Source organism: Aquarana catesbeiana, linkage group LG05 (genome assembly GCF_042186555.1).
Source record: "Aquarana catesbeiana isolate 2022-GZ linkage group LG05, ASM4218655v1, whole genome shotgun sequence".
Lineage (NCBI taxonomy): Eukaryota > Metazoa > Chordata > Amphibia > Anura > Ranidae > Aquarana > Aquarana catesbeiana.
In genome coordinates, this window is record NC_133328.1 from 499,829,510 (window position 1) to 499,843,922 (window position 14,413).

A 14,413-nucleotide genomic window follows, 5' to 3' on the forward strand; every position below is an offset into this window, starting at 1 on the left:
TTTAATTTGGACTTGATAAAAAACACAGTGGACCAAGGCCAGCAGATGACATGGCTCCCTAAATCATCACTGACTGTGGAAAAATTTGCATTTAATTTGGAAATCAAGGTTTCAGAGTCTGGAGGAAGAGTGGAGAGGCGCAGAATCCAAGTTGCATGAGGTCCAGTGTGAAGTTTCCACAGTCAGTGATGATTTGGGGAGCCAGGTCATCTGCTGTCGTTAGTCCACTGTGTTTTATCAAGTCCAAAGTCAGCGCAGTCCTCTACCAGGAAGTTCTAGAGCACTTCATGCTTTCCTCTGCTGACCAGCTTTTAGGAGATGCCGATTAGGGATGAGCCGAACACCTCCTGTTCAGTTCGCAGCAGAACATGCAAAAAATTCAGCACAACACACGAACACCATTAAAGCCTATGGGACTCGAACATGAAAAATCAAAAGTCCTAATTTTAAAGGCTTATATGCAAGTTATTGTCATAAAAAGTGTTTGGGGACCTGGGTCCTGCCCCAGGGGACATGTATCAAATGCAATTTTTTTTTTTTTTTTTTTTTAAACGCCGTTTTTTTTTTCGGGAGCAGTGATTTTTTTTTAATGCTTAAAGTGAAACAATAAAAATGAAATATTTCTTTAAATATCATGCCTGGGGGGTATCTATAGTATACCTGTAAAGTGGCACATTTTTCCTGTGTTTAGAACAATACCACAGCAAAATGACATTTCTAAAGGAAAAATTGTAATTTAAAACTTATCGCGGCTGTAATGAATTGTCGGGTCTCGGCAATATAGATACAGATAATTGAAAAAAAGAGAGCATGGGATCCCCCCCCCCCCGTCCATTACCAGGCCCTTTGGGTCTGGTATGAATATTAAGGGGAGCCCCGAATACATTTTTTTTTTTTTTTTTTTTATTGCGTGGAGGTCCCCCTAAAATCCATACCAGGCCCTTCAGGTCTGATATAAATATTAAAGGGGAACCCTGCACCAAATTGAAAAAAAAAAAAATGGCGTAGGGGTCCCCCCCCAAAATCTATACCAGACCTAAGTCTGGTATGGATTTTAAGGGGAACCCTGCGTCAAAATTTTTTTTAAAAATGGCGTAGGGGTCCCCCCCAAAATCCACACCAGACCCTTATCCGAGCACACAACCTGGCAGGCTGCGGGAAAAGAGGGGGGGCGAGAGAGCGCCCCCGCCCCCCCCCCCTCCTGAACCGTACCAGGCCACATGCCCTCAACATGGAGAGGGTGCTTTGGAGTATCCCCCCAAAGCACCTTGCCCGGTGGTTGTGGGGGTCTGCGGGCGGGGGCCTTATTGGAATCTGGAAGCCCCCTTTAACAAGGGGACCCCCAGATCCCAGCCTCCCCCCTGTGTGAATTGGTACAAATGTACCCCTACCATTTCACAAAAAAAAAAAAAAACTGTCAAAATGGTACAAAAGACAAGACACAGCTTGGGACAAGTCCTTTATTAAAAAATAAAAATGTCCCACAAAGTAAGTTCATGCCGCCCGACGGACCGAAAAAAAAAAGAAAAAAAAAGCCACGACCGACCCACCTTATTCTCCATCTTCGCTGTGACAGCTCTTATATAACTGAGGGCGGGGCCACCCGGTGACGCAACTGGGTGACCCCGCCCCCCTCTGACACCATGGGGAAGCCATGGGGAAGTCCCTGTGGCGTCAGAGGGGGGCGGGGTCACCCAGTTACATCATGGGGTGGCCCCACCCTCAGTTATACAAGAGCTGTCACAGCGAAGACGCGTCAGACGGCAGGAGCCTCCCATGGAGCCGGGTCAGTTGCGGCTTTTTTTTCTTTTTTTTTCTTTTTCGGTCTGTCAGGCGGTGTGAACTTACTTCGTGGGACATTTTTTTTTATTTATTAATAAAAGGACTTGTCCCAAGCTGTGTCTTGTCTTTTGTACCATTTTGACACTTTTGTGAAATGGTAGGGGGGGTACATTTGTACCCCGTTACCAATTCACACAGGGGGAAGGCCGGGATCTGGGGGTCCCTTGTTAAAGGGGGCTTCCAGATTCCGATAAGCCCCCTGCCCGCAGACCTTCACAACCACCAAGCAAGGGTTGTGGGTATGATGCCCTTGTCCCCATCAACATGGGGACAAGGTGCTTTGGGGGGCTACCCCAAAGCACCCTCCCCATGTTGAGGGCATGTGGCCTGGTACGGTTTGGGGGGGGGGGGGCGCTCTCTCGCCCCCCCCCCCCCCCTCTTTTCCTGCAGCCTGCCAGGTTGTGTGCTCGGATAAGGGTCTGGTATGGATTTTGGGGGGGGAACCCCTACGCCATTTTTTTTTTTTTTTTATTTTGGCGCAGGGTTTCCCTTAAATTTCCATATCAGACCCAAAGGGCCTGATGTGGATTTTGGGAGGACCCCCACACAATTTTTTTTTTTTACTTTTGATTCGGGGGTTCCCCTTAATATTCATACCAGACCCAAAGGGCCTGGTAATGGATGGGGGGGGGGATCCCATGCTCTTTTTTTCAATTCTCTGTATCTATATTGCCAAGACCCGACAAATCATTACAGCCACGATCAGTTTTAAATGACAATTTTTTCTTTAGAAATGTCATTTTGCTGTGGTACTGTTCTAAACAAGGGAAAAATGCGCCACTTTACAGTCATACTATAGACACCCCCCCACCCCCCAGGCACGATATTTAAAGGAATATTTCATTTTTGTTTCACTTTAAGCATAAAAAAAAAAAAAAAAAAAAATAATATATATATATATATATATATATATATATATATATATATATATATATATATCACTGCTCCCGAAAAAACGTCAGTTTTTAAAAAAAAAAAAAAAATTTGCATTGATACATGTCCCCTGGGGCAGGACTCAGGTCCCCAAACACTTTTTATGACAATAACTTGCATATAAGCCTTTAAAATTAGCACTTTTGATTTTTCCATGTTAGTATCCCATAGACTTTAACGGTGTTCCAGCAGCTTTCGAATTTGCCGCGAACACCGCATATTGTTCGCTTTTCAGCGAACACACGATTTTCAAGTCGAACTTGCGTTCGTATCGAACATCGGGCTCATCCCTAATGCTGATTTTATTTTTCAGCAGGACTTGGTACCCGCCCACACTGCCAAAAGTACCAATACCTGGTTTAACCACTGGGCACTTAAACCCCCTTCCTAACCAGACCAATTTTCAGCTTTCGGTGCTCTCACAGTTTGAATGACAATTACTCAGTCATGCAACACTGTACCTATATGAAATTTTTGTCCTTTTTTGCACACAAATAGAGCTTTCTTTTTTTGGTATTTAATCACCTCTGGGTTTTTTATTTTTTGCGCTAAGACTGAAAATTCTATAAAAACATGCATTTTTTTTAGTTTCCGTTACAAAATTTAGCAAATTAGTAATTTTTCTTCATAATATTTGGCCAAAATTTATACTGCTACATATCTTTACTAAAAATAACCTAAATCGGTGTATATTATTTGGTCTTTGTGAAAGTTATAGAGTCCACAAGCTATAGTGCCAATCTCTGAAAATTGATCACACCTGTAGTAGACGGCCTATCTCATTTCTTGAGACCCTAACAAGCCAGGAAAGTACAAATACCCTCCCAAATGACCCCTTTTTGGAAAGCAGACATTCCGAGGTATTTAGTAAGAGGCATGGTGAGTTTTTTGAAGTTGTAATTTTTTCCCACAATTCTTTGCAAAATCAAGATTTTTTTTTTCTTTTTTCACAAAATTGTTATATTAGCAGGTTATTTCTCCCCACGCACCATATGCACTGCACAAATTACACCCCAAAATACATTCTACTACTCCTCCTGAGTATGGCGATACCACATGTGTGAGACTTTTACACAGCCTGACCACATACAGAGGCACAACATGCAGGGACATGTCATTTTTTTCTACAAGTTTTAGGAAAATGTGTAAAGAAAATAAAAAACGCTTTTTTTTTTTTTTTTTTTTTTTATTAACACAAAGTTGTCCATTTATACAATATTTCTAACACATAGCATGTACATACCGAAAATTACACACCAAAATACATTCTCCTACTCCTCCCGAGTACGGCGATACCACATGTGTGACACTTTTACACAGCCTGGCCACATAGAGAGGCTCAACATGCAGGGAGCACCTTCAGGTGTTCTAGGGACATAAATGTCAAATCTAATTAGACTACCTATTACACTTTTGTGAGGCACTCTAGTGGCATGGATGAGAACTGATGTGGCATGAATGAGCATGAATGGGGATGGATGAGCCGTGGATGGGGATGGCTGAGTATGGATGGGATGACTGAGAATGAATGAGTGAGTATGGCCGAGTACGGCCGGGTATGGATGGATACGGCTGGGTACAGTTGGGAGTGGATGGGATGGATGAGTATTGCTGATTAGGGATGGCTGGCTGGCTGAGCATGGCTGGCTGGCTGCCTGAGCATGGCTGGCTGCCCGAGCATGGATGGCTGGCTGGCTGGCTGCCCGAGCATGGATGGCTGGCTGCCCGAGCATGGATGGCTGGCTGCCCGAGCATGGATGGCTGGCTGCCCGAGCATGGATGGCTGGCTGCCCGAGCATGGATGGCTGGCTGACCGAGCATGGATGGCTGGCTGACCGAGCATGGATGGCTGGCTGACCGAGCATGGATGGCTGGCTGACCGAGCATGGATGGCTGGCTGACCGAGCATGGATGGCTGGCTGACCGAGCATGGATGGCTGGCTGCCCGAGCATGGATGGCTGGCTGGCTGACTGCCTGAGCATGGATGGCTGGCTGGCTGGCTGGCTGCCTGAGCATGGCTGGCTGGCTGCCTGAGCATGGATGGCTGGCTGGCTGGCTGGCTCAGCATGGATGGCTGGCTGGCTGGCTGGCTCAGCATGGATGGCTGGCTGGCTGGCTGGCTCAGCATGGATGGCTGGCTGGCTGGCTGGCTCAGCATGGATGGCTGGCTGGCTGGCTGGCTCAGCATGGATGGCTGGCTGGCTGGCTGGCTCAGCATGGATGGCTGGCTGGCTGGCTGGCTCAGCATGGATGGCTGGCTGGCTGGCTGGCTCAGCATGGATGGCTGGCTGGCTGGCTGGCTCAGCATGGATGGCTGGCTGGCTGGCTGGCTCAGCATGGATGGCTGGCTGGCTGGCTGGCTCAGCATGGATGGTGTGGCTGGCTGGCTGGCTCAGCATGGATGGCTGGCTGGCTGGCTGGCTCAGCATGGATGGCTGGCTGGCTGGCTGGCTCAGCATGGATGGCTGGCTGGCTGGCTGGCTCAGCATGGATGGCTGGCTGGCTGGCTGGCTCAGCATGGATGGCTGGCTGGCTGGCTGGCTCAGCATGGATGGCTGGCTGGCTGGCTGGCTCAGCATGGATGGCTGGCTGGCTGGCTGGCTCAGCATGGATGGCTGGCTGGCTGGCTGGCTCAGCATGGATGGCTGGCTGGCTGGCTGGCTCAGCATGGATGGCTGGCTGGCTGGCTGGCTCAGCATGGATGGCTGGCTGGCTGGCTGGCTCAGCATGGATGGCTGGCTGGCTGGCTGGCTCAGCATGGATGGCTGGCTGGCTGGCTGGCTCAGCATGGATGGCTGGCTGGCTGGCTGGCTCAGCATGGATGGCTGGCTGGCTGGCTGGCTCAGCATGGATGGCTGGCTGGCTGGCTCAGCATGGATGGCTGGCTGGCTGGCTGGCTCAGCATGGATGGCTCGCTGGCTGGCTGGCTCAGCATGGATGGCTCGCTGGCTGGCTGGCTCAGCATGGATGGCTGGCTGGCTTGCTGGCTCAGCATGGATGGCTGGCTGGCTTGCTGGCTCAGCATGGATGGCTGGCTGGCTTGCTGGCTCAGCATGGATGGCTGGCTGGCTTGCTGGCTCAGCATGGATGGCTGGCTGGCTTGCTGGCTCAGCATGGATGGCTGGCTGGCTTGCTGGCTCAGCATGGATGGCTGGCTGGCTTGCTGGCTCAGCATGGATGGCTGGCTGGCTTGCTGGCTCAGCATGGATGGCTGGCTGGCTTGCTGGCTCAGCATGGATGGCTGGCTGGCTGGCTCAGCATGGATGGCTGGCTGGCTGGCTGGCTGGCTCAGCATGGATGGATGGCTGGCTGGCTGGCTGGCTCAGCATGGATGGCTGGCTGGCTGGCTGGCTCAGCATGGATGGCTGGCTGGCTGGCTGGCTCAGCATGGATGGCTGGCTGGCTGGCTGGCTCAGCATGGATGGCTGGCTGGCTGGCTGGCTCAGCATGGATGGCTGGCTGGCTGGCTGGCTCAGCATGGATGGCTGGCTGGCTGGCTGGCTGGCTGGCTCAGCATGGATGGCTGGCTGGCTGGCTGGCTCAGCATGGATGGCTGGCTGGCTGGCTGGCTCAGCATGGATGGCTGGCTGGCTGGCTGGCTCAGCATGGCTGGCTGGCTGGCTGGCTGGCTCAGCATGGATGGCTGGCTGGCTGGCTGGCTGGCTCAGCATGGATGGCTGGCTGGCTGGCTGGCTGGCTCAGCATGGATGGCTGGCTGGCTGGCTGGCTCAGCATGGATGGCTGGCTGGCTGGCTGGCTCAGCATGGATGGCTGGCTGGCTGGCTGGCTCAGCATGGATGGCTGGCTGGCTGGCTGGCTCAGCATGGATGGCTGGCTGGCTGGCTGGCTCAGCATGGATGGCTGGCTGGCTCAGCATGGATGGCTGGCTGGCTGGCTGGCTCAGCATGGATGGCTGGCTGGCTGGCTGGCTCAGCATGGATGGCTGGCTGGCTGGCTGGCTCAGCATGGATGGCTGGCTGGCTGGCTGGCTCGGCATGGATGGCTGGCTGGCTGGCTGGCTCGGCATGGATGGCTGGCTGGCTGGCTGGCTCAGCATGGATGGCTGGCTGGCTGGCTGGCTGGCTCAGCATGGATGGCTGGCTGGCTGGCTGGCTCAGCATGGATGGCTGGCTGGCTGGCTGGCTGGCTGGCTCAGCATGGATGGCTGGCTGGCTGGCTGGCTGGCTCAGCATGGATGGCTGGCTGGCTGGCTGGCTCAGCATGGATGGCTGGCTGGCTGGCTGGCTCAGCATGGATGGCTGGCTGGCTGGCTGGCTCAGCATGGATGGCTGGCTGGCTGGCTGGCTCAGCATGGATGGCTGGCTGGCTCAGCATGGATGGCTGGCTGGCTGGCTGGCTGGCTGGCTGGCTGGCTCAGCATGGATGGCTGGCTGGCTCAGCATGGATGGCTGGCTGGCTCAGCATGGATGGCTGGCTGGCTCAGCATGGATGGCTGGCTGGCTGGCTGGCTGGCTGGCTGGCTCAGCATGGATGGCTGGCTGGCTGGCTGGCTGGCTGGCTCAGCATGGATGGCTGGCTCAGCATGGATGGCTGGCTGGCTTGCTGGCTCAGCATGGATGGCTGGCTGGCTTGCTGGCTCAGCATGGATGGCTGGCTGGCTTGCTGGCTCAGCATGGATGGCTGGCTGGCTTGCTGGCTCAGCATGGATGGCTGGCTGGCTTGCTGGCTCAGCATGGATGGCTGGCTGGCTTGCTGGCTCAGCATGGATGGCTGGCTGGCTTGCTGGCTCAGCATGGATGGCTGGCTGGCTTGCTGGCTCAGCATGGATGGCTGGCTGGCTTGCTGGCTCAGCATGGATGGCTGGCTGGCTTGCTGGCTCAGCATGGATGGCTGGCTGGCTTGCTGGCTCAGCATGGATGGCTGGCTGGCTTGCTGGCTCAGCATGGATGGCTGGCTGGCTTGCTGGCTCAGCATGGCTGGCTGGCTGGCTTGCTGGCTCAGCATGGCTGGCTGGCTGGCTTGCTGCCTCAGCATGGCTGGCTGGCTGGCTGGCTCAGCATGGATGGCTGGCTGGCTCAGCATGGCTGGCTGGCTGGCTCAGCATGGATGGCTGGCTGGCTGGCTCAGCATGGATGGCTGGCTGGCTGGCTCAGCATGGATGGCTGGCTGGCTTGCTGGCTCAGCATGGATGGCTGGCTGGCTGGCTCAGCATGGATGGCTGGCTGGCTGGCTGGCTCAGCATGGATGGCTGGCTGGCTGGCTCAGCATGGATGGCTGGCTGGCTGGCTCAGCATGGATGGCTGGCTGGCTGGCTCAGCATGGATGGCTGGCTGGCTGGCTCAGCATGGATGGCTGGCTGGCTGGCTCAGCATGGATGGCTGGCTGGCTGGCTCAGCATGGATGGCTGGCTGGCTGGCTCAGCATGGATGGCTGGCTGGCTGGCTCAGCATGGATGGCTGGCTGGCTGGCTCAGCATGGATGGCTGGCTGGCTGGCTCAGCATGGATGGCTGGCTGGCTGGCTGGCTCAGCATGGATGGCTGGCTGGCTGGCTGGCTCAGCATGGATGGCTGGCTGGCTGGCTGGCTCAGCATGGATGGCTGGCTGGCTGGCTGGCTCAGCATGGATGGCTGGCTGGCTGGCTGGCTCAGCATGGATGGCTGGCTGGCTGGCTGGCTCAGCATGGATGGCTGGCTGGCTGGCTGGCTCAGCATGGATGGCTGGCTGGCTGGCTGGCTCAGCATGGATGGCTGGCTGGCTCAGCATGGATGGCTGGCTGGCTGGCTGGCTCAGCATGGATGGCTGGCTGGCTGGCTGGCTCAGCATGGATGGCTGGCTGGCCGAGCATGGATGGATGGCTGGCCGGCCGAGCATGGATGGATGGCTGGCCGGCCGAGCATGGATGGATGGCTGGCCGGCCGAGCATGGATGGATGGCTGGCCGGCCGAGCATGGATGGATGGCTGGCCGGCCGAGCATGGATGGATGGCTGGCCGGCCGAGCATGGATGGATGGCTGGCCGGCCGAGCATGGATGGATGGCCGGCCGAGCATGGATGGATGGCTGGCCGGCCGAGCATGGATGGATGGCTGGCCGGCCGAGCATGGATGGATGGCCGGCCGGCCGAGCATGGATGGATGGCCGGCCGGCCGAGCATGGATGGCTGGCCGGCCGAGCATGGATGGCTGGCCGGCCGGCCGAGCATGGATGGCTGGCCGGCCGGCCGAGCATGGATGGATGGCCGGCCGGCCGAGCATGGATGGATGGCCGGCCGGCCGAGCATGGATGGATGGCTGGCCGGCCGGCCGAGCATGGATGGATGGCCGAGCATGGATGGCTGGAGTGGGCACAAATCAGCGCTGTGGGCACTACACATCCAGCCCACAGCGCTGCAGCACTTGATCTCTCCCCTTGCACTGTACCGATCTGTACAGAGAGGGGGGAGAGGAACCGGGCGTGACGCCGGTTTGTTTACATTTGACGTAGCGACCACGTAGTAAACTGCTGGCTCAGCATGGCTGGCTGGCTGGCTTGCTGGCTCAGCATGGCTGGCTGGCTGGCTTGCTGGCTCAGCATGGCTGGCTGGCTGGCTGGCTCAGCATGGATGGCTGGCTGGCTCAGCATGGCTGGCTGGCTGGCTCAGCATGGATGGCTGGCTGGCTGGCTCAGCATGGATGGCTGGCTGGCTGGCTCAGCATGGATGGCTGGCTGGCTGGCTCAGCATGGATGGCTGGCTGGCTGGCTCAGCATGGATGGCTGGCTGGCTGGCTCAGCATGGATGGCTGGCTGGCTGGCTCAGCATGGATGGCTGGCTGGCTGGCTCAGCATGGATGGCTGGCTGGCTGGCTCAGCATGGATGGCTGGCTGGCTGGCTCAGCATGGATGGCTGGCTGGCTGGCTCAGCATGGATGGCTGGCTGGCTGGCTCAGCATGGATGGCTGGCTGGCTGGCTCAGCATGGATGGCTGGCTGGCTGGCTCAGCATGGATGGCTGGCTGGCTGGCTCAGCATGGATGGCTGGCTGGCTGGCTCAGCATGGATGGCTGGCTGGCTGGCTCAGCATGGATGGCTGGCTGGCTGGCTCAGCATGGATGGCTGGCTGGCTGGCTCAGCATGGATGGCTGGCTGGCTGGCTCAGCATGGATGGCTGGCTGGCTGGCTCAGCATGGCTGGCTGGCTGGCTGGCTCAGCATGGCTGGCTGGCTGGCTGGCTCAGCATGGATGGCTGGCTGGCTGGCTGGCTCAGCATGGATGGCTGGCTGGCTGGCTGGCTCAGCATGGATGGCTGGCTGGCTGGCTGGCTCAGCATGGATGGCTGGCTGGCTGGCTGGCTCAGCATGGATGGCTGGCTGGCTGGCTGGCTCAGCATGGATGGCTGGCTGGCTCAGCATGGATGGCTGGCTGGCTCAGCATGGATGGCTGGCTGGCTGGCTGGCTCAGCATGGATGGCTGGCTGGCTGGCTGGCTCAGCATGGATGGCTGGCTGGCCGAGCATGGATGGATGGCTGGCCGGCCGAGCATGGATGGATGGCTGGCCGGCCGAGCATGGATGGATGGCTGGCCGGCCGAGCATGGATGGATGGCTGGCCGGCCGAGCATGGATGGATGGCTGGCCGGCCGAGCATGGATGGATGGCTGGCCGGCCGAGCATGGATGGATGGCTGGCCGGCCGAGCATGGATGGATGGCCGGCCGAGCATGGATGGATGGCTGGCCGGCCGAGCATGGATGGATGGCCGGCCGGCCGAGCATGGATGGATGGCCGGCCGGCCGAGCATGGATGGATGGCCGGCCGGCCGAGCATGGATGGCTGGCCGGCCGGCCGAGCATGGATGGCTGGCCGGCCGGCCGAGCATGGATGGCTGGCCGGCCGGCCGAGCATGGATGGATGGCCGGCCGGCCGAGCATGGATGGATGGCTGGCCGGCCGAGCATGGATGGATGGCTGGCCGGCCGGCCGAGCATGGATGGATGGCCGAGCATGGATGGCTGGAGTGGGCACAAATCAGCGCTGTGGGCACTACACATCCAGCCCACAGCGCTGCAGCACTTGATCTCTCCCCTTGCACTGTACCGATCTGTACAGAGAGGGGGGAGAGGAACCGGGCGTGACGCCGGTTTGTTTACATTTGACGTAGCGACCACGTAGTAAACAGCCGCTATCAGAGGCCATTTACCGTGATCCGTGATGCGACAGGTCCTCTGGACCCGGTAGTCACGGATGTTCCCGGATGCGCACCCCAGGGGGTGCGCAGGAGCAAAATTCTGGGAGGACGTCCATGGACACCCTCCCAGAATAAGCCGACCGTGCTGCGGCCGTCTTTCAGCTATGGCCTGGTCGGCATGTGGTTAATGACCATGGTATCACTGTGCTTGATTGGTCAGCCAACTCACCTGACCTAAACCCCACAGAATATTTGTGGGGTATTGTCAAGAGGCAGATGAGAAACATCAGACCCAACAATGCAGATGAGCTGAAAGCCACTATCAAAGCAACCTGGGCTTCTATAACACCTCAGGAGTCCCACAGGCTGATCGCCTCCATGCCACGCCGCATTGATGCAGGAATTCATGCAAAAGGAGCCCCAACCAAGTACTGAGTGCATACTATATTGTACATGGACATACTATTCAGTGAGCCAACATTTCTGTATTAAAAATCCTTTTTTTTTTTTTTTTATTGGTCTTATGTAATATTTTAATTTTCTGAGAAAGTGGAATCCCGAAATACAGTAGCTGTAAGCCATAATAATCAACATTAAAAGAAAGAAATATTTGAAAATATATCACTCTGCGTGTAACGCATCTGTATAAAATACTGTATATGAGTTTCAACTTTTGAATTGAATTACCGAAATAAATTACATTTTTGATGATATTCTAATTTTATGAAATGCACTTGTATGTGTGTAACTAACTTACCTCTTCAACATTGAGGGACTTGCGTACAAACAAAATCAAGCCAAACTCTTTAGAGAAGATCAATGAAGTATTGAGATCTAGAAAAAAAGGATACAGGCCAAAATATTATTATTGTATAAAAGTCTAAAGCGTTCTAAAGACTACTGAAGCATCACTTTGTAACTAAATTGATATTAAAAAAAAAATGCACAAACATGCAGTTGCAATCAGAAAACAAAATGTTTCTTATGAAAGATCTTTCCATAGACATGCATACTATACTTAGCTATGAATTAAAAAAAAAAAAAAAAAAAAAAAAAAAAAAAGTGACTGATCGTTAACGATCATTGATTCTATTCATTAAGACAAGTAAGGGGCTGGTACACACGGCACATTTACCGACTACTTCCCCACTCTAAATCTTGATAATATCCCCCGCAGCAGGCAGTGTGAAATGAAGCAGCGCGGGGGCTATAGGGATCCAGGAGAGCACACAGGGGCCCGGGGCAGCAGGACAAAGATAGGGAAGTGGTGAGGGCGAGAGAGAGAGGGCGAGAGAGAGAAAGAGAAAGAGAGAGAGACTCCTGTACGTATGCCCCTGGTCTATGGGTACCTTGTGGATACAGGCACCCTTAAACAGTCTCTGAACTTGTTTTCCACTATCAATCCCAGCTGACTGAGAAGAACCCATTCACTATAGCAGGTGCAAAAGTACAATTCAGACTTACCACCATACTCCTGCAACAGCCTATGTTATATACCAGCAATGTGTAGAACAAACATATGCTTTACCTAGAGAAGCCTTTGTTTCAATACAATGTTCAAGCTTGAATCGAGCAGCTAAAAAAATTATTACCTGAAATTTTTAAAAAACCCTTGGCAACCTGGGACGGATGTAATTGAATTCAAGTGAAGCTACAAACTTTTTTCCTGTTCTAATGCACAGAAAAACTGAAAACATCTAGTCTATAAAAGGGACTCGCAAGAGTAATGTCAAACTGGGGTTCTAACTCTTTACTTCTCTACCCAAACAAGGCCACAACTACCTCCAACTACCAAAAAAAATTAACAGCAAATCTCACTTATTGATTGGGGCTGGAAACCATTACAGACTCCCAAGTGCTTGCCAAAATGTCTGGTTGAAGGAAACGTACTAAGTCAAATAGTTCCATACTTTCAGTGTTTACAATGCCAGTTGACACCAGCGCCGGCCCGTTCATACGGGGCACCGCCCCACTAATCCAAATGCAGGGCACCAGACGCATGGATTCCAATGGGAGGGTTTTTTTTGTTTTTTTTAGAAAAACACGCGATTAGAGGCTCTAATTTGCTTAAAAAAAAAAAAAAAAAAAAAAAGAAGAAGAGGGCTCGGGGTGCAGAGCCCACCCAGTTGGGTGACAATAGCAAATTAATATTCACTATTGTCTTCCTGATTCTCCTCCCGGCCAATCCCAGCTCAGGAAGCGGGTCCTGAGATCCGATTGGCCGGGAGGAGAAGCGATTCCATTGGATGCCGATGAGGAGGAAAGAGACGCATGGGAAGCCGCACTGCCATGAAGCCGAGGAAGGAGGAGACGCAGAGGCCTGACGCCCAGAGAAAGCTCGCGACCTAAATGGGGTAAGAACGGGGACCGATCGACCGACCGAAGGGGGGGTGGCGGTTGACGAATTGCCACCCCCCCCCCCAAAAAAAATATACCACCAGCCGCCACAGCACTGGTCGGAAAGTTGATTAAACAGAAATTAAATAATGTTCTTTAACCACTTAAGGACAGGAAGGATTTGCACCCTTAAACGCTTCAGCCCCAGAAGATTTTACCCCCTTCCTGACCACAGCACTTTTTGAGATTCGGCACTGCGTTGCTTTAACTGACAATTGCGCAGTCGTGCGACGTTGCACCCAAACAAAATTGACATCCTTTTTTTCCCACAAATAGAGCTTTCTTTTGGTGGTATTTGATCACCTCTGCGGTTTTTATTTTTTTACGCTTAAAAACAAAGAGCGACAATTTTGAAAATAAAATTTTAAAAATTGTAACTTTTTGCTATAATACATATCCAAAAAAAAAAATAAAAAAAAACAAAAAAACAAAAAAAAATTTAATCATCAGTTTAGGCCGATATATATTCTTCTACATATTTTTGGTAAAAAAAAAATAATAATAATAATAATAATTATTATATTGATTGGTTTGCACAAAAGTTATCGCATCTACAAACTATGGGACAGATTTAGGGACTTTTATTTTTTTTATTGTTTCTATTGGTTATGGTGGCGATCTGCAATATTTTGCAGAACTGTGACATTTCAGCGGACAAATCTGACCCCAAATGACACTTTTTGGGGACCAGTGACATTAATGCAGTGATCAGAGCTATAAAAATGCATTGATTAATGTAAAAGTGATACTGGCAGGGAAGGGGTTAACACTAGGGGGCAATCAAGGTGTTAAAGTGGTTGTAAACCCACTTTGAAAAAAAACTCACACCTGCAAGACAAAGGCATAACGAGCTCGTATGCATAGCATACAAGCTCATTATGTAATACTCACCTGAGGTTGAAGACCTCGCTGTGGTGCCCGTACACCGGCCAGCGACATCACTCCCGGGGGTTACTTCCAGCTAAATCTGCCACAAGTCCGCCAAAAGTCCGTCGAAAGTCTGTCGGACGGGCTGTCGGACTTTTGTAGCCGAAAAGTCTGACCGTGTGTACGTGGCATAAGCCTTATTATAGGCTTACCTGTAGCAAAAGGTGGTCTGTAAGGGTTTACAACCAATTTA

At 53.2% G+C, this 14,413-nt stretch overlaps 1 protein-coding gene across 2 annotated transcripts in view; it reads right to left on the reverse strand.

Moving 5' to 3' along the window:
• PRKDC (protein kinase, DNA-activated, catalytic subunit) overlaps window positions 1-14,413 on the reverse strand; it is a 712,087-nt gene that overhangs the window by 684,083 nt on the left and 13,591 nt on the right. For both annotated transcript variants that reach the window (XR_012244521.1, XM_073631567.1), the window contains exon 2: window positions 11,654-11,730. Coding sequence is in view for 1 of the 2 variants with exons in the window: in XM_073631567.1 (XP_073487668.1) it covers window positions 11,654-11,730 (77 nt within the window). In the remaining variant the exon portion in view is untranslated. The remainder of the gene's footprint in view (window positions 1-11,653; window positions 11,731-14,413) is intronic.